This window comes from Sinocyclocheilus anshuiensis, unplaced genomic scaffold (assembly GCF_001515605.1).
Source record: "Sinocyclocheilus anshuiensis isolate Anshui unplaced genomic scaffold, SAMN03320099.WGS_v1.1 scaffold1734, whole genome shotgun sequence".
NCBI classification, from domain to species: Eukaryota; Metazoa; Chordata; class Actinopteri; order Cypriniformes; family Cyprinidae; genus Sinocyclocheilus; species Sinocyclocheilus anshuiensis.
In genome coordinates this window covers 378,901-398,793 of record NW_015544334.1, presented here as the reverse complement: position 1 = coordinate 398,793, position 19,893 = coordinate 378,901, and the positions used below count along the sequence as shown (strand labels likewise).

Genomic DNA, 19,893 nt, shown 5'->3' with positions numbered 1-19,893 from the left:
GACACTTTATTTAATGGAAAGGTGCTTTTTATTTCACGTCTTTTGGACTGAAGCAATGCAACACCCGCTGAGTGCAACGATAGAGCTTGAAAGATCAAATACAATTTTTAATGTAACTCCAACTGGATTCGTCTGAAAGAAGAAAGTCATATACACCTAGGATGCCTCGGGGGTGAGTAAAACACATCCTGTTTTTCATTTTTGGGTGAACTAACCCTTTAAATTCATAAAGGTTTGGTTCATTTGTGAAGATCATCTCGATTAACAAAATGTGCAGGAATCATAACTTTTGTTGGTCACAGAGCTCACTTTCTGCAATAATCCAAAAGCCAATTGAAGAAATTCCAATTGGCTTTTTGTCAAAGAAACCAGGGTGAAATGCGTCATCAATGCAGCACTATACAGAGTAGAAAACCAAATCATAATATTCAGCTTAAGTTAAAAGTCTAACTGCACCAGTGCCAATGTTAAGATGCTTCCGGAAACCTGTTTGTCTTGATTGTAACAGTCAGGGCTGTCCATGAAAGTGTATTTGTCCTTTCAGGTCAGTGCAAGGCATATAACACTGAAAAAAGGAAGTACAATCATTCTTTTGTGTCTTACAAAGAACTGTAATCTCACCATTTCTGTTCACAGTAGTTCCCTAAAAGCACTACACAGAAAGAGCAGTAGCTCCATTTACCTCAAGTATCATGTCCCCAGGCACAAGACCATCCACTCCTCTGGCAGGACTGTCCTCTCCCAGCCTCTCCACAAATAACCCCTGCAGGTTTCCTCCACACAGCTGAATGCCCAGCTCCCCCTGAGTCTTCCTCACCGTTACCAAGCGAGGCTCTGGAACTTTCTTGGAACTCTCAGAAGACATCCTGACATTCAAGAGCAGAAACAGGCTGGTCACCCAAAGTCATGGATTTCGTGTTGTGTGACCCAGGCTTTTCCAAAAGGTAAGCTGCATATTTATGCTTCCTTTGAGAAGAGCTACAAAATTTATGGCCAAACTGTAAAGCATTGCACATATCCTTCCAAAAGAAGGCATTCCAAAGAATGTTTGGCAACAAGCTCAGTGTAAAAATGGTGAGAAGGTGGAATAAGCGTGATGAAGATTATATATATTCTAAATAAAAAACACATGTGCCAGACTTCTCCAATCATTTATTTATTACAATTGACTGGAAACGCATTCATATTTTGAGTGTGATCTCAAAATCTAATCAACAACCAGTGGATAAAATCAAGTGCCCACCATATATTTTCATTCTTCCTCGAAAATCTGTTTCATTTCGATTTTCTTTCAAAGTTTTTTTATTTATATTTACATTCTAAATCACATACAACAATCCCCGACCCTCACCATCAAACATCTAGAGTAGCATCCATACTGTCCATTAATTCAGACTGGAATTGTAAGTAGAAGAACCGAGCATATATATATATACACATGCCAACATAAATCAACCTCCAACCATATATAAAAAGAGATACATGCACATACACTCGCATGAGAGAGAGAAAAAAAACAAAAAAATAAATAAAAAAAGGGGGGAATAATAATAAATAAAATACATTACAAAAAGAAAAAAATCAAACAGACTTATCAACATAGTCAATAAAAGGGTGCCACATCTTAAAAATTGTTTTTCTGACCCTTTTAGTGAATACCTAATTTTTTCAGGCAAAGATCCTCTTCTCTTACGGGACTCTCGTATCACCGCCTCCTTGATCTGATACCGGTGAAAACGAACTATCACCGCTCTCGGTCTCTCTCCCTGCTTCGGCTTAGCGATCAGAGTGCGATGTGCCCTGTCAAGTTCCGGGGGTGACGGCAATACCTGCTCGCCCATTATTTCCGACAGCATCTCGGAAAAGAACACTGTGGGTCGAGGACCCTCAATGGCCTCCGGTAAGCCAATTATCCTGATATTATTGCGCCGACTGCGTCCTTCCAAGTCCGCTGTTTTGGCCTTGAGTTTAGCGCAGTTCTCAGTTAGTTCGGTACATACTGCTTCCAGCGAGTGAATTCGCTCGCGGAGGAGGTCTGCGTTGGATTCCAGTGATACTATTCGTGGTCCATGGTCCGAAACCGCAGCCTGGACGAGGTCAAGTTTTGCCTCTAAAGATGTCAAAGCAGTTTTGAAATCGGCAGAGAGGGCGGCCCTGTGGTCTTCCAATAAGCTAGTTAAGGCCGACATGCTAACCTCGCCATGAGCCGCGGTCGCGTCATCTTTAGCGGTGGTGTCTTTCTTCACTTGTTTTGCTGATTTAGATGCCATTATCTGCTTCCTTAGTTATTAACCGTGTTATCCAATTACATTCGAAAAGATAAACAAGTAGAGGGTTATTAAATAGTAACAAAGAATAATCTGTACAGGGAACACGAGGTAGATGCGTCTACTCCATTCGCATCCAGAACCGGAAGTCTCATTTAGATTTTCATCACAATATGGAAGAAAAGATATGTCGCCGTTTCCTAAAATAGTGAATCTACTTCTGTGCAATTTGCATGTTGCACAGAGTTGCTGTTATTGTAGACCGTTCCAAATCTGTCATTTATGTGATTATATTCAGTCAGAATGCAGTCTTCTAGACAGCAGAAGTCAGTAAGGCAGATCACTGTATGTAATTGTGCAGTACCTGATGAAGCTGTTGGGACTAGTGGTGGGTGTCGTCTGCTTGGAGGACGGGGTGAGCGTGCCTTCATCCTGTTCACTTAGGGTGTCTATGGTGGAGTGGTTATCTGGGGTGGCGGCTCCACTGCCCTGCGGGGTGGACTGAGAGCTCACTGGCTCCAAGCGGGAACTATGGAACAACACGGCCAAGAATAAACCACCCCCGCTTTGAGATCAAATATACATTAACCTGAGCTAAATGAAATGGAAAAAGGGCTGTACCTGGAGCGAGAGTGGTTGCCGAGCTGATACATGTGTGGGTTGTACTGGGCCATGATCGTGATGGTGTCACACTGCTGGCCAATGATGAGCCGCGCTTGCTGCTCGGTGGCATTGCGCAGGTTTATCCCATTGTACTGAGGGAAAGAAACAAAAATAAATTTGAGTTGCATGATACATTTTCGTAGTTGGCATGGCATGCAGCATTACTGATCGCAAAAGATATATATATATATATATATATATTTGCTGTTCAGCTAAATTTAAAAAAATATTACTAAATATAAGTAAAACTGCATAAACAAAACAGAAAATAAAATAAAGCTGCATCAAATAAAATTGCATAAAAAAATAAAATTAAATAAAATCCAAGTAAAATGCATATGTCCTGGGGTGTGATAGTCATCGATATGAAGCGTGAGATATAGAAACAATGTAGACAGAAACACTATTTAAATATATTGCTATATTAAATATACTCTTTAAGTGGGCTGTATTTAAAAAAAAATACTGCTCATGAATTTAAATTTGCCCTAAAAATATAAGTAAATAAATTAAAAAAAAGTTAGTCATTGGCAAACCTTTTTTCATCCTTTTCTCTCAAAGCCCATTGGGTTATTGATGTGCTAAAGCTAACCTCCAGTAGCTGGTCTCCATACTCTAGCCCAGCCTGGTGTGCGATGCTGCCCCCGGTCACCTTGGAAACAAAGATCCCTCCATTCTCTCCACTCACGATGGAGATGCCGAGAGGCTCCACCCCTTTGTGCACGATGACATTCCGCGGCTCCTCCAAGTACGGCCTGCCAGAACGATAAATGCGGGTGAGTTTCAAGATCAGAGATAATCAACAGCCGAGACGGAAGTTGTTCTGCGGGGCTTTAACCAGGGTAGATGCTGAATTACTGCGACAGAGGAGAACCATGCAGGTGGGTGTACAGCAAGAGACATTTACTGAACTGGCAGTTTGGAGGACTAACTGCCGCACAGGCACACAAACAGGGTAGAAAGCGGAGGGAGTGTGCATACAGGAGGACTTCAATAAAAGATCCAGAAGGTTATACATTTATTCTCCTAACCTAAATACGCATGTATATATACCCAATTTACCACCCAAACAAGTAAAATCATGCTTTAATGTAACAGCTCCATGTCCAGACAAAACATCAACACTTCACTGACAAGTACACCACATTTCAAAACAGACCTCTATACTCCTGAGTAAAGACATTATTAAAGCTGCTGTAAGCGATGATAGCCTCCTGGCTATCATCTACAAGTCAGAAACAGGTTAGATTTCTCAAGACACTTATTTCAGAGATACCTGATATTTTACACATGGCAACAATTCCTTATAGCAGCTTTAAACTCCCTTTAGCATTTGTGATTGACTGATTGAGGAAACCCTGGATCTTTTCAGGATGAGAGCAGCCAAACTGACATGCAAATCATAAATGTCTCACTTAAGCACTTAAGTACACATTTACTCCAAAAACAGCTAAACCTGCTCTGTACAGATTTAACATTCATGAGGAATCTCTTGCTGAGCAGGATAATCAAAAAAGTAAATTAGAAGCAGCGGGAAATATTACCCAATAACACCAATTAAACTCCACTTGAAGGAAATGTTGACAGAGATTTATAAACCTGATCCCCTCCATGTAGTTGTATTAAAGGGATAGTTCACACAAAGATGAAAATTCTGTCATATTTACTTACCTTCATGTCATTCAAAACGTATGATGTTCATTCATCCTTAACACAATGAAAGACATTTTTTATGAAATGTGTGAGATTTCTGTCCCTCCATTGAAAGTCCATTCCACCAAAATGTTCAAGCTTCAAAATGTACATAAAGAGATTTTACAAGTAATTTATATGAACAGAATGGTTTAATAAAACTTTTTGTAGAGACATGGTCACTTTTTATAATTAACAGATTCAATTTGGATTTTTTTCCACTTATAAACATTAATCAACACGCATACACTGAGCACATCGAAAATGGTAAACAGAAGCTCAACTGCACTTGACATGTGAGAACCAATGAGTTTTGTTCTTGCGTGTCAGTTGACACTTTACTCTATGCATGAGCATTGATTAATGTTTATCTCTTTGGTAAGACTTTAGTTTAGGGACCAATTCTCACTATTAACTAGTTGCTTATTAGCATGCCTATCATTAACATATTGGCTATGTATTAATACTTATAAAGCACATATTCTGCATGACCATATTCTACCTCTCTAATCCTACCCAATACCTTAACTTAACAACTACCTTACTAACTATTAATAAGCAGAATATTAGGAGTTTATTGAGACAAGTCATAGTTAATAGGTTGTTAATAGCGAGAATTGGACCTTAAAATAAAGTGTGACCATCGCTTTATATCTCATGTAAAGCAATCATGTCTCTTTAGAACACTTGGAATAAACTTTGATTCACATTGATTACTTTTACCTTTAAAAGTAATCACATGGATTTGGTTTTTTTTCTTCCTCAATGGAGGGATAGAAATTTCTAAGGTTTCATTAAAAATATCCTCACTTGTCTTTGAACTCTCTTCCACCTTCAACACCACGACTGAGGTGCCCTTGAGCAAGGCACCGAACCCCCAACTGCTCCCCGGGCGCCGCAGCATAAAGGGCTGCCCACTGCTCCGGGTGTGTGTCACTTTCACAAATGCAGACATGGTTTTATGTTTACGCGGCGCGATGCAACGCAACGTGTAAAAAGACAGTATAAGTCATTATAATCCGTAATTATGTCCCCACTGGATGCAACAAATGCCTCGTTTATAATGGATTTTATTGGTTTTGTCTCATCGCGCCGGGACACAGGATCACAGTATGGTAAGGGGCGTAACATTTCAGTCACACGCTTGAGGTATTCGGCCAATCACAACGCACTGGATAGCTGGCCAATCAGAGCACACCTCGCTTTTCAGACCGATGAGCTTTGTAAAAATCGACGCGTTTCAGAAAGGCGGGGCATAGAGGAGAAACAATAATGTACAGTATGTGGAAAATAATGTGTTTTTTTAACCTTAAACCGCATAAACACATTTCATTACACCAAATACACAAAATAATGTTCTTTTAGCAACATCATATGACCCCTTTAAAGTCTTGATTTGGAATGACATGAAGGTGAGTGATTGAGGACAATTTAAATTTTTGAGTGACCTAACCATGTAAATAAAACAAACTAACAAGGGCCTCGGAAAACAACATGTTTTCTAGGTCTTTGGTTTGCCTGAACAACTAGTTGACTAATCAGTCAGAGTCATCATGAACTGCCATTCACAACCCATTTTACTTTGGTAACGCAGCATTTCCATGTGGTAAATATATTTCTCGTAGCCTGGGCTGTATGCTAACACAACACAGAGAAGCAGGAATTTCTACAGCCAACCACTTGGAGCAAACAAGTACGTTTGTCAGGCATTCCCTGTGCGTAACTGGCAGGGAACAAACCTCAAGCTTCTGAGAGAGGAGAACCTAGGCCTAGCAGCCAGAGGGATTCTCAGAAAGGATCTGTTACGGTACAGAGATCTGAAAGATTCAGAGGAGCAAAGAAGAGAGGAGAAAAACAGATTGTGAAAGAGAGAGACACACAAGGGACTCTGGAGGAAGACAAATATGTAGAGAAGAATTATAATAAATACATAAGAACAACTGGAATGAATGAGTGACCTAGTTTACAAAACTCCACTCAAAGTCGATCTGAATTTTATATGATGGTGCAGATTAAAATAAGTTGAGCGACGGTGACGATATGAACGACTGATCCTTCAACATACATTATTTTATATTCACACACAGTCCAATTATTGGAGTCAGATAAAGGGCTTCTGAGCTGTATGTGGATAAGAGCGAGCTGTTGCTTGGCAACCTGATGAAGGGGCTGGGGGGGGTGCGCAGCAGGAAGGACCCGAGGCAGCGTGAGTGTACCTGTCTTTTCTCCGCTCTCCTGTGGGTACGGGGCTGACGGAGATCCTGGGCAGGGTGGAGATGGAGCTCTGAGACTGGCTGGAGGCGAACGAGGATGTCTCCAGATTGAAAGGAGACAGACGTGGCGTGATGAGACTGGGACTGCTGCATTCTGAATGAGACAGGGACCCTGATGAACAACACACAGAAACAACAATCAGCATGGATTCTAGACTGACTATAACACAACAACTTCACAATTTTGACAACAATCCATACAAACCTCTATATTTATGCATTTGCCATCAAGGCCAATTAGACTCAAAATGTTTACCGCAAGTAATAAAGAGCAAAAATGTACTTAAATATAATAAATAGTAACAAACAGCAACATTTACAGACAGACACTACAGTTTCAAAACGTTGGGGTTGGTAGGATTTTTTAATTAAATTAATACAGTAAAGCCATTTATAATAAGATTTTTATTTTAAATACATGCTGTTCTTTTGAACTTTATATTTTTTCCCAAATCTTGAAAATACAATCACAGTTCCCACAAAAATATAGAGCAACACAACTGTTTTCGACATTGATAACAATATGAAATGTTTCTTAAGCAGCAATTATTAGAATATTAGAATGACTTCTGAAGGATAGTGATAGTGAAAATTCTTCTTCTTTGCATCACAGGAATAAATTACATTTTAAAATGTATTAAAATAAAAAGCAGTTATATTAAAATGTAATAATATTTCACAATATTACTGTTTTAACTGTATTTTTGGTCAAATAAGTGCAGCCTTGGTGAGCATAAGACACTTCTTTCAAACCCATACAAAAAAAAAAAAAAGTACAGACCCCAAACTTTTGAATGATCATGAAAAGGGCAGGGACATTTCCTGAATGCCAATTTTGCTACTGAAGTTTAAATCAGAAATGCTACTGAAAGACCTTAGTCTTCACTCTCATACTCGCAAGTCATAAAACAAGAAATAAGTGCAAAATTAGCTAAATGGCACACTTTATAGCTGAATGGCTGAATAAAACATTAAAATCATCACGATTTTCACAATGCCGATATTTGCTCATTTTAATTCACCAACAAAATGATCACTAAAATACCATGAATATACATTATTATTGATCTGTTCTAGTACAAAAGGAAACTTTGGGACAAAGAACAGTTCATTTCCACTACTTTGTATATATTTGACGCTGAAACTAAACGGAGACTTACATTTTATGTATGAATCACTATTAGTTAGGAAAGAAAACCTCTTTGCCGCAGGTTATTTATTCAGGCTTCCAATATTTCAGTGTACACAAATGTCAGACTTGTTTGTGCAAAGTGTTCTCTACTTGACATGTCTTACTTGATTTAGCTTTGTTTGACATTTTAATTGCCTTTCCTGTACCGTATTGCTGCATCTGGTGGTTATTTAGTTTTACATACTGCAGTATGGAAGACAACACTGGATTACAAATTCTAAATAAATGTATTTCAGAAAGAATTAAATAACTAAATAAATAAATAACTTGACTAAACAAACACATAGACGTGAGTTGACAATGTAGCATCCTACTTGAAATGTTTATTGAAGTATGATGCCTGCAGTCTCTACTACATATGTAGAAAGGGGTGTTAATTTTGTTTCTCTGTTTCGGTAACTAGGATTTACACAAGCTTCAGTCTGGATCCAGAACACCTGAGAAGAGATGATGCCAACACCTCAGAGGACCTCAGATGATGCCAACCCTGAAAAAACATAAACTACCACATTTTGCTATAAGTTTGATTGCATCAATAATAATAATAATAATTGCTGTAAAGTTGCTTTGCAACGATTTGTATCGTGAAAAGCGCTATACAAAAACTTGAATTGAATACATTTTCCAATTCAACCATAACCAAGATTATTTCAGATGTGCTGGATTCATGAGAGGAGGCTCACCTCTTTCTGAGCCCAGCATTGAGCGAGGATAGCGCGGCGTGGAGGGAATCTTTATCCTCTCAGTGCGATACTGCAAATTATTTGATGAACCTTCAGGAAACAAAAGGGAGAAGGTGAGGAGAAAAACACACACATTATTTAAACTCAGTAGTTACAGCAAGAGGGGAAAAGCTGATATATATGATTAAAGACAGAGACTGACCGAGTCTAGCGCTGGACGGCAGGGAGTTGGTGCCGTGTGAGGCCCGGCTGCTCCGGGACGAGTCAGAGTAGTCTGTGCAGCGTTTCTGGCTCAGGTCCAGACTCAGATGCCCTTGATGCTGAGGACTGAGATGGAGAGAAGAAAACATACCAGATCAGCAAACACTCATAATGGGGTGAAGGAGCAATTCTTCTCCTGACAAAGTAAATAATTATCCTGTTTATGACCTACAATGGTTACTTGTACTTAGCACAACATAATGAAAATTTGGTGATATCATTAACTGCAATAACTCACAGCATGAATTTGTTCTGCATTAAAGTGATACCTTCCAGGGTCAAAAATGAAGAGGGGCTTGGGGCAAAAATGGCACTAAAATGAACAAAAATGACCCCAACTTCAAAGGGGTCATATGACGCGATTTCAATTTTTCCTTTCTCTTTGGAGTGTTACAAGCTCTTGGTGCATAAAGAAGATCTGTAAAGTTGCAAAGACTAAAGTCTCAAATCCAAAGAGATATTCTTTATAAAAGTTCAGAGTCAGCCACACCTACCTAAAACGGCTCGTTCTGACACGCCCCCACATATCTACCTCACTATGTGGGAAGATTTGCATAACGCCGCCCAAATGTTCACGCAAAGAAAGAAGGCGTAACTTTTAGTCTCACTGTAGTTTTGTTGACGCTGCAGCCATGTCGTGAAGACGCTGTGTGCTTCGTTGTGAAAGCGAAACTACTTTGTTTGGTCTTCCAAAAGAGGACGATATTCGCTTCGTCATGCCTAGAGCTGATCTGTGCTGGTCGCTGAGGGAATACATCAACTTTCACCGTGGACGAAGCAGAATCCAGCCCGAGGTCCGTCAAATGTGGTTGCCGCTCATTCGTCGGATCCGCCGGGCGCGCCCTTATTGCCCCCGCCGCCTCAGCTCACGCTAGCCCGGCCTCAGCGCACGCTAAGCCGGGGCTTCCCTCACGGTAGGCCGCTGTGCTTTTCGTTGTGAAAGCGAAACTACTTTGTATAAGTCATTATAATCAGTAATTACCGACTGGATGCAACAAATGCCTCGTTTGTAATGGGTTTTAATGTTTTTGTCTCATCGCTCCAGCCGGGACACGGCATCAACAGTATGTGAGGGGCGTAACATTTCCGTCTCATGCTTGAGGTATTCGGCCAATCACAACACATTGGATAGCTGGCCAATCACAGCACACCTCGCTTTTTCAGACCGATGAGCTTTGTAAAAATCGACGCGTTTCAAAAAGGCGGGGCATAGAGGAGAAACAATAATGTACAGTATGTGGAAAATAATGTTTTTTTTTACTTTAAACCGCATAAACACATTTCATTCCACCAAATACACAAAATAATGTTCTTTTTAGCAGCATCATATGACCCCTTTCAAGATTAGGGGCAAAAAAGGCCTCTGCACAATTAAAGTAAACATATTAAGACGGTCACAATTACAGTGAAACGTAAATATTAATGAAAAGTGCTAATTGTAGAAATATGTTTAGATCTGCTCATGCTGCATCAAAGATTTCCTTAGCATTTCTTTTCTGCAGTGTTGAGCATTATAATCAATCAAAAACAGGTTTGTATTGAGCGTATGAATGCAGTGGCCAAACAAAAGCATTTAGATTAGTCACTGGTTTTGTTTTTCAAGCTATTAAAATAACCAATGTAAAGTCTTGAATTTCTAATGCACAAAATGCAATAAACTAACTCATAAACGTTTCTTAAATTTGTCTGTGTTGCATAGAAGAATATGACATGCTATTTCTTTAAAAATAAAAATTTGTATTTTATTTACCAATATTGATAATCATTATTACAATATCAAGAGAAATAATCAATAATCATTGTCATATTAAATTGTCATAATTTTGCAGTCCTACGCTCTAATGAATTCCTGGGCTTTATCATCTATAATTTATACACTTTATATAGGCAATTATATAATGTAAATCCATGATTGATTGAAGTTGCTTAAATTTAAGTTTCTGACATAAGACTGATACATTTAATAAAGTAAAAGATTTAATATTGCCCCTTACAAATAATGCCATAGAGTTGCCATATTTGATGGAGATACAGTCTTCAGTAGGCGGCAGTAGGGCAGTTGTTAGTGTGAACTCTGTGACTGCGCACCATGTAAACAGGGTTCTTCATAACGGCCGTTACCGCAGAGCAGGGGGCCAGTCCTCGATGTGCTGAGTCTGAAGTTGAAACACAACCACATAATAACCAATAAAACACACATTCCCCTTCAACTGCCCGCTGCGCTCACATCTTTCATTTCTGCCTCCATTATTGTGGCTACTGCTCTCCTCACAGCATCAAGAGATGTTATCCGAAAGTCAAAACTGTGAGATTTGTCACAAATAGAGCATAGAGTATGGCCTGAAACGTAGAAAAAATTAAGGAGTATTTTTTGGAATATATGGCTAAGTGAAAGGCGCCAACCGTTCAGAAAATGCTGATTGTCCCCCAACTGTCCACCGCAGAGCAATTTTATTTTCTATTCATTTTCTGTGTGGGTTGCAATTTTTGACACCCTGTTGCCAAAATTTGGGAGACGTGGAGTAGTTTTATTTGTGTGTGACTGTTTTTTTTTATTTTTTTTTATTTAACATTAAATAAACATCATCCTTAAAAAGACAATTTATCAAATAAACTAATGAACAAACAAATACACAAACAAACACACATATATTAATAAATTAAATTCAATCAGGGTTTTCAAACGTAGCACAAATTATGTTGCCACTCAGTTTGGACTTGCTACTTTTGGACCAAATGCTGGTTTGTACTTCATAAATCTATATTTCTCCTAAATTAAAGAAAAAGTATTGTTATTAAATTAATGTGTGTAACAAGAGTGAAAGCAGTACATCAGTAAAGCTCAACCAGTTTGAATAAAACATTACTTGTTTTCTTGTCATGCTGTAGAAAGTGTGAAAATTTAAGGAAGCATTTTTGAAATATGAGGAAAATCATGCAGTAACCCATACGGAACAGGAACTCAATTTTACTTGCAGCCACTTTTTATGATAAATCACATTGGAGCATAGTAAAATTAAACATATCTAATATTTCCCATAACAAATGACATGCCAATTCGCTTTATTATTTTTTTTAAAACTACATGGGGCACCAAGTGCAACATATTGATGTCACACATTGGCTTTTGCTTGTGTTCAGAATCGAGTTCCACCGGTAAAGCCAGCTGCTCTGGGCGACAGATGAGCAGACGGCGGGGGAAGCTCGGAAGGCAGCCATCCCGGCCAAAGCTTGAATACTCAAATCAAGTAAAAATAGACCTCATTATCACACAATCCCCATGTGAACTATAGTCACATGACAGAGGCATCAAGCAGAACCCACAGTGGTTTGTCCTGTTTCTACAAAAATCTACAGTCCTGACGATGTGCTTTATGTCTTTACGTGAGAAAATAAAATGCAAATATGTCACTGCATTAAATGGGACCTAACTGACACATTTCAGGGCTCACCAATAAGAATAGCCTTATGCTGCAGGAAAGAGATAAATGCATAAAACTGAGCCCTGCATTTTCATCTTTCCTAAGCAATAGCATGAACATTCAAAGCTGAAAATTATAAATTGGTTTCATTCTGTAAATCAACAAGCTCGTTGAACCATATTCTACATGATTATCATAAATGAGCAATTCAATTATTCAGGACTGAGTTCACCATAAAATTAAGTAAAACATTAATTTTGTAGGCCACATTGATCGGAATAAAGATGAACTGTGCTCTGCAGAGCAAATGCAGACAGGAAGAGTGTAGGAAGGGTGTTGTTAAAGAGATGCATTGAAATATAGGGCTCTGATTAGGGCGGCTGTAACTCACTGGGAGGCAGGGTTCCATTATAGGCTGTAGGCACAAAACCCACGCTGTGTCTGTGAGGTCGATTAGGAGAGGAACGCAGCAACTCCCTCTGCTCCACAGAGTCACCATCATTTGAATAACTCTGCCAAACACACACACAGCATTAGATAATGCAGCATATACAGTTCTATAGAGTTAGAATGAATGATTCTAGAATATCCTAACAAAAATAACTAGTTGAATGATTTTTCATTCTTCAAATGATATTCAAAATATTAATGTATTTGCTCTGAAATGATTAAAAACTTTCATTTTGAGCAATGTATCAAGTCGATTTGAAATATTAAACAGTACAGTAAAAAAATAAATTAATAAATAAAATGTTAAAACGAATCACGTCACAATAATTGTTACAAATAACAATGATATAACATTGTATTTACACTACTGTTCAAAAGCTGATTTTTTAAAGAAAAGTTCATACAGCAAAGACGCATTAAATAGATCAAAACTGACAGTAATTAAATAGAATCAATTGACGCATTAAATAGAATCAAAATTGACTTTTACATTGTTACCAGAAATTTCTAATAAATTCTGTTCTTTTGAAGTATACAGAAAAAAAAATGTATTGCACCCTACCGGTCACTGAAGACTGGAGTAATGGCTGCTGAGTTATATATTTCACAATATTACTGTTTTAGTGTATTTTTAAACAAATCAATGCAGCCTTAGTGAACATAAGAAACTTGTATCGAAAACAAAAGCAAAAAAAGGCTTACAAATCTTAAACTTTTGAAATGTAGTATATATGCACTAATATAACAATACATTGTAATAAACAGCCATATTTTTTGCCATACATTTTTAATAAATCAAACTTTTGAAGCATGCAATATTCCATGTAGAAAATATGAATATTTTGAAGTGATAAATCATATTCAGAATCACATTTTCAACTGCATTATCTAGTCAACGAACTGATTCATTGTACAGTTTAAATGAATTGAAAATATTTTCATATTTGCTACTGAGGTTTAAAATCTGTGATGCTGTTAAATATCTTGGTCTCAGTGATGTACTGCCACAATATTTAAAAAAAAAATGCAATTAATGTTATTGTGAAATTCATAATACATTATTTTGATTTTAAACTGACAGCAATATATGATAATGACTAAAATATGATAATGAATAAATCCAAATAATAATAATATAATAAATAATATCACCAGAGACTTATATTACATATTGTAAAAAGGGGCATAATATGGCACCTTTAAGACAATATGTATCATATTAAAATATATACTTTAGTAATAAAGTAAATAATATAATATGTACATGAATAATTCTAGATTATATTACAATAATTAGCATATTAATATAATAAAGCGCTACTAAAATAGCGCTAAGCTAATCTTCTACATATCATCAGGAGGCGTGCGTCAGCATGTTCTCTCCCCCTCTCTCTTTCCTCCCAGTGCAGTGGGAGATCAATCTCAGGCTGCGAGGCTAATTAAAACAGGCAGGACGGCTGGCTGTGTCAAATTCACCTGGAAGCTCTGAAGAGGAATGGTCTGAGGAGTCATCCTGCGCCTGAGCGCCGGGGCCGATTTGGGCCTAGGACGCTTCACTTCCGGTTCCTCCGGCCGCATCCGTCCGATGTCCTCCTCGCATGACTTCCTGGAGCTCAAGACCTTGCCCTCGCGCCCCGCCTCGGTGAAGTACAGGTTGCCGTTGCGGTCCTCCTGCTTGGGTTCGTGGACAGACATGGCGGTGATGGTGGACTCCGAGGCGGAGTTGCCCTGATGTTTGTGCTTGAACTTGAAGGAGTCGCTACGTGTGGGTGGGGTCGGGGGTGTCGGGGCAGAGTCCGCTTTTAAAGCTTGAGGCGAATGGTAGTCCGTCTTTGACAGTGCATCTGGTCTTTTGAAGGTGTCAGCATCAATGGGCTTTCTTTGCTTGGGCGACCTGTAGATGGAGAGTTGCGCCGGGCTGTCTGTTGTCATGGCGACACCCACCACCATTTTAGGCCAAGTGCCGCCACTGTGTTGCTTCTCCAGGCTGGTTTCCAGTGTAACACATTCAGGGCCGACTGACTCTGAGCGGGTGTAGCAGACCTCCTGAAAGGCACTGCCACAGTAGCGGGCCAGTCCCAGCTCTGAGGCGGGTCGGAGAATGTTAGGGTGCAAGGTGGAGATTGGAAACACCTTCCTCTCAGAATAACCGCTCTCCTCCATGTCAGTTCTGGTCTTTCTTCTATCGCCGCCCGTGTCCCCGCTGTAAATGTCTGTCTGAGTGGAGCTGGTGTGCTTGAGGTTTCTGCTGTTTCGAGAATGGATGTCCGACAGATGGATTCTGCCGTTGGATTTCTCGGCCTCCCTCAGGCTCTCAAAGATGTTCTGCCCCGACGTGCTCTGGGGAAAAAACTGTTAATGGACAGGTTCAGCACAACTGGCATAAATAAAACAGAAACATCAATAAAACAAACATTCAGAGGTACATAAACTACTGTTACTGTGACCCATTTCGCAAAGCCGGTTTCAGTGGCAACCCAGGTAAATTCGAGTTTAGTTCGGGTTCAGGAAGATGGATAGGGTTTTAGTGGTGTTCCTCACCATGGTAACTTATGCTTTTATTCTGAGTAGGAGATCACAAACCAAAACTGGACAATCAGATGTCAGCAAAGTGTCATATCTGATGCAAATGTTAACGCCTGCTCCAAATTAAAACACTTCACAGTGAAAGTATTTTAGTGATGGAATTGCAAAAATTTTGCTCCTATTTATTATATTTATTTTATATGAATTATATATTATATCTTTAATGCATTACATGCAAGCAATTATATTTTGACAACTGATATTCAACTTTTAACTTAAATAGCTAAACTGTTTTTTAAGCACTTTGTGAACATATAAATTATATGTATAATTAAATTAATTTAGTTGATTCACTTGCATCAATAGAGTTAGATATTTTCTTTCAGCTGCCCTCTCAAACTTTAATGGCAGTGGCAATGTTTTATTCCTTTCTTGTAAATGCATTTAAATTCCTGATTTTTTTTTTATAACAATCTCAATCGGTGAACCCACAGAACCTGATCTAAACTGGGTTAGATTTGTTTAGTTTTGTCAACTCTAAAGCTACTCTAAAACTCAACTAGCTTCAGGCCACAGGTTTCTTAGGGTTAATTTAATCCAATAACAAATTGACGTTTTGCTAAGCTCCACCCCACTTGGTGCTCTTCATGATTACTTGAGGTCATTTGGAATCCACAGCATGTATATAAAGTTACAGAATGTTGTGTTTATGATTTCATAGTATCTTGTGTAACTATTATTGAGAAATCTTCATTACATTATAAAAATTAAAAAAAAATTGAAAAAAAAAAATGTTTAAAACTATTCAGCTGCCCTCTCAAACTTTAATGGCAGTGGCAATGTTTTATTCCTTTCTTGTAAATGCATTTAAATTCCTGATTTTTTTTTTATAACAATCTCAATCGGTGAACCCACAGAACCTGATCTAAACTGGGTTAGATTTGTTTAGTTTTGTCAACTCTAAAGCTACTCTAAAACTCAACTAGCTTCAGGCCACAGGTTTCTTAGGGTTAATTTAATCCAATAACAAATTGACGTTTTGCTAAGCTCCACCCCACTTGGTGCTCTTCATGATTACTTGAGGTCATTTGGAATCCACAGCATGTATATAAAGTTACAGAATGTTGTGTTTATGATTTCATAGTATCTTGTGTAACTATTATTGAGAAATCATCATTACATTATAAAAATTAAAAAAAATTTGAAAAAAAAAATGTTTAAAACTATTCAAACACAATAGTTATGGCTAGTTAGCCTAAGAAAGCATTCATTTACAGATGTTATTAGCAAAGGCCCGGATGATTACTGAAAGCAGTAATGAGAAACTACAAACTCTTTTCACAATTTTCCAAACTTGACTTCCTCAGTAACGTCTCAGAGTTGGTATTCCAACTCAGACACGGCGGTCTCAAATACAACATAGAATAAATGTCACAGAAGCACCTTGGCATGTGGTAATGAGAGCGGCACACACGCTCAGACAGCAGTGAGAGAACAATCACCTTCATGAGGGAGAGAGCGAGCGAGTCCCTGCCACCCCTCAGCAGAGCCTCACATTCACTCAGAGATTTGTTATCCAGAGCGATCCCATTTATCTAGGGAGAAAGAAATTTAGGTCAGCGCTTCACCAAAGAAAAGTGCCAGCAGACTTTTCAATCCTTCTATTTTCAAACCTAGAAATGACTTCGGAAACTTGAGAACAGAGACAAAGAGATGCTTGGTGAATGAAAGGATGGTGCACTTTTAAGATATCCAGTTCAGATAAATCCTTCCATCTTTTTAAACGTAAAGAAATAGTTCACTCAGAAATATATTCTGTCAAGGTTTACTCATCCTCAAGTTGGTCCAAACCTAAACTGACTGACTTTCTTCTATGAAACACAGACAAAGGAAATGTTGAAGAATCGTACCGGTCATTTAATGAAACTGAAAGGAGACTCAAGCTGATGAGCTTTTTTTTTTAAATGGTAGAAAGCACCTAGAAGTCTCATAAAAGTGGTCCATACTGCTTGTGCACTATATTTCAAGTCAAATAATAGCTTCATGGGAGGAACAGCCCAAACTATTGAAAATAGATCTCAAAACAAATATGGTGAAATTAGACATCAGGTTTGGCAACGACACACAAGAATCAAATTGTCCAATTTCAATTGCCATTTATGTGATTTTGTAATCCATACAACTTAATAGTTAATTTTATCACTACAACATAAGTAAGCTGAAGTACCAACATTACTGAATGAACCAAAAGCAAAAACTGAAATATACATAAATTAAACTGTTCAGAAATTACTAAAAAATTAAACTGAAAGCAAAAATAAAAGCTAATTTAATTAATTAAACTAACACTGAAAAGTAACATTGGTCTATTTCTAACATTAAGTTATCATATGGCGTCAGAAGACTTTTGAAACTTCTATGGGTGTTTTTGTCATTTTGAAGTTCACAAGTCTTAAAGGGGTCATATGATGCGATTTCAAGTTTTCCTTTCTCTTTGGAGTGTTACAAGCTGTTCGTGAATAGATAAAATCCCTGAAGTTGCAAAGACTAAAGTCTCAAAACCAAAGAGATATTCTTTATCAAAGTTAAGACTCTGCCACACCCCCCTAAAACGGCTCGTTCCGGGGCATAGAGGACCTACAATAATGTACAGTATTTGAAAAATAATGTGTTTTTTGAACATTAAAGCATGTCAACATATTCTGTTACACCAAATACACAAAATAATGATCTTTAAAAAAGCATCATATGACCCCTTTAAGGACCTTGCACACTGAGTCCAAAACGTTTGTCTGAAATTTTCGCATGTTAAAAGATAAATACGACGTTATGTTGTGTCAATCACGTTTACACACTGCCTCCGAAACGTTCGTCCATCATAAAAAAATTTGGATCGGGTTCAATTTTCTATGCTTTTCTCATCCGTAGCAAGCATTTTGAGACGTGTTTTACAAATTTAGAGCAACGGTACAAGTGAATGCCAAAATCCAGAATGGTGCCTAACAAGTTGATCCCCTTCGTCTCGCAGCACAAAGCACAGTATAGGTCCTTGCACACTGAGTTCACCAAGAAATGATTGGTCTTCTTTTTAATATGTAGCTCTAGTATCACTAGTAAAGCATCAAACTGAGCCACTGACATCCTGAAGTGTATAAATGTGACTGACACAACGTGAGGTCGTATTTATGTTTTAATGTGCGAAAATTTCAGACAAACGTTTCAGACTCTGTGTGCAAGGTCCCCATTTACTTTCATTATATGGAAAAAGGCAACCATTCTTCAACTTCCTTCATTTCTCTTCTTATGCTTGTGTGTTAAGCCATGTCAGTTGAGAAATATATGAGTGCAAGCAAATCATGAAAGAATTTTCATTTCTTTAATGATAAGAACCAGCAGATGTAGCACTACTGATTGAGCCATATGACATGGCCAATATTAGAGCCAAAAGGTTACGGATATCTTCTACCCAGAATCTATCATGCAGTCAAAAGTAACACCTGATCCGCTCTCAGGATTAACATCTGTGTTACTTATCACCTCCATTTAAGGAGAGGAGTGGATTTGATTGGCAGTTCGTCTAATGAGCCTCCATGCATTTCAGATAAGGAGCTGGATTAAAAATCTGCTTCATTTAGGAGGTTGTAATGAGAGTAAGGTCAGACTTTTATAAGAGCAAATCGGATCTTTGACAGCAGCGATCTTCCTTCAATTTGAGGAAGGATCGCATGACTGCTGGATGACTTACGGCAATCAGGCGGTCTCCGATGGTAAGAGATCCCTCTCTGGCAGCTGGTCTGCCCGGTGCGATAGCGGCCACGTATACGCCGCCCTCAAGAGTGATACCAGCGTCTGGGAGAGTGCAGAGCAAAACCAAGAATAATGATCTTTAAAAAAGCATCATATGACCCCTTTAATAAGAAAACAAGGGAAATCAGCCACAGAAACGGTAAAATGAGTTGGAAAAATGCAGAAGTAAGTGATACCTTTGTGTCCGATGAGATTAATATGGACAGGAGTAACCAGTCTTCCTCCTAAAGATTTCCTCCTGCGAACGACCATATTGATCAGCCCTCCTCCATTAAGTACGGCTTTGATGACCTGCTTCCTGTCTTTGTTAGTCAGGTCCACATCATTTATCTTCAGCAGCCAATCATTCACCCTATTGAGAGAGGCACGGCTGGTCAGGACCAAACTATGAGCAGGGAAATGAGCATGAAATCATTCCAGAGGCCATTATCTGAAAAACACTCAATATCTGTATCCACCTCAATCTTCCATCCGCGATACTTCCTTTGTCCACACGGGTCACAAATATCCCACAATCCCCTGGTAAATATGGATCATTCACACCCTCTGCGATATCAACCCCCATTGCCTTCAAATCCATGTCGACCTGTAGGAAGATAATGATAGAGAGACTGATGAGACCTCTCCAAATATAGGAAGACAATAAAGACGAGAAAA

At 38.5% G+C, this 19,893-nt stretch overlaps 1 protein-coding gene across 1 annotated transcript in view; it reads right to left on the bottom strand.

Annotated features, from left to right (window-relative positions):
- The window catches only part of LOC107698145 (disks large homolog 5-like), an 80,870-nt gene that overhangs the window by 8,796 nt on the left and 52,181 nt on the right, over positions 1 to 19,893 (bottom strand). Inside the window, exons 12-25 of the mRNA XM_016499081.1 lie at positions 19,695 to 19,822; positions 19,413 to 19,588; positions 19,175 to 19,278; positions 16,932 to 17,024; positions 14,380 to 15,255; positions 12,845 to 12,965; positions 11,081 to 11,187; positions 8,973 to 9,126; positions 8,771 to 8,860; positions 6,839 to 7,007; positions 3,523 to 3,685; positions 2,889 to 3,022; positions 2,632 to 2,796; positions 683 to 866 (exon numbers count right to left, since the gene is read on the bottom strand). Of these exons, the coding sequence (XP_016354567.1) occupies positions 683 to 866; positions 2,632 to 2,796; positions 2,889 to 3,022; positions 3,523 to 3,685; positions 6,839 to 7,007; positions 8,771 to 8,860; positions 8,973 to 9,126; positions 11,081 to 11,187; positions 12,845 to 12,965; positions 14,380 to 15,255; positions 16,932 to 17,024; positions 19,175 to 19,278; positions 19,413 to 19,588; positions 19,695 to 19,822 (2,664 nt within the window). The remainder of the gene's footprint in view (positions 1 to 682; positions 867 to 2,631; positions 2,797 to 2,888; positions 3,023 to 3,522; positions 3,686 to 6,838; positions 7,008 to 8,770; positions 8,861 to 8,972; positions 9,127 to 11,080; positions 11,188 to 12,844; positions 12,966 to 14,379; positions 15,256 to 16,931; positions 17,025 to 19,174; positions 19,279 to 19,412; positions 19,589 to 19,694; positions 19,823 to 19,893) is intronic.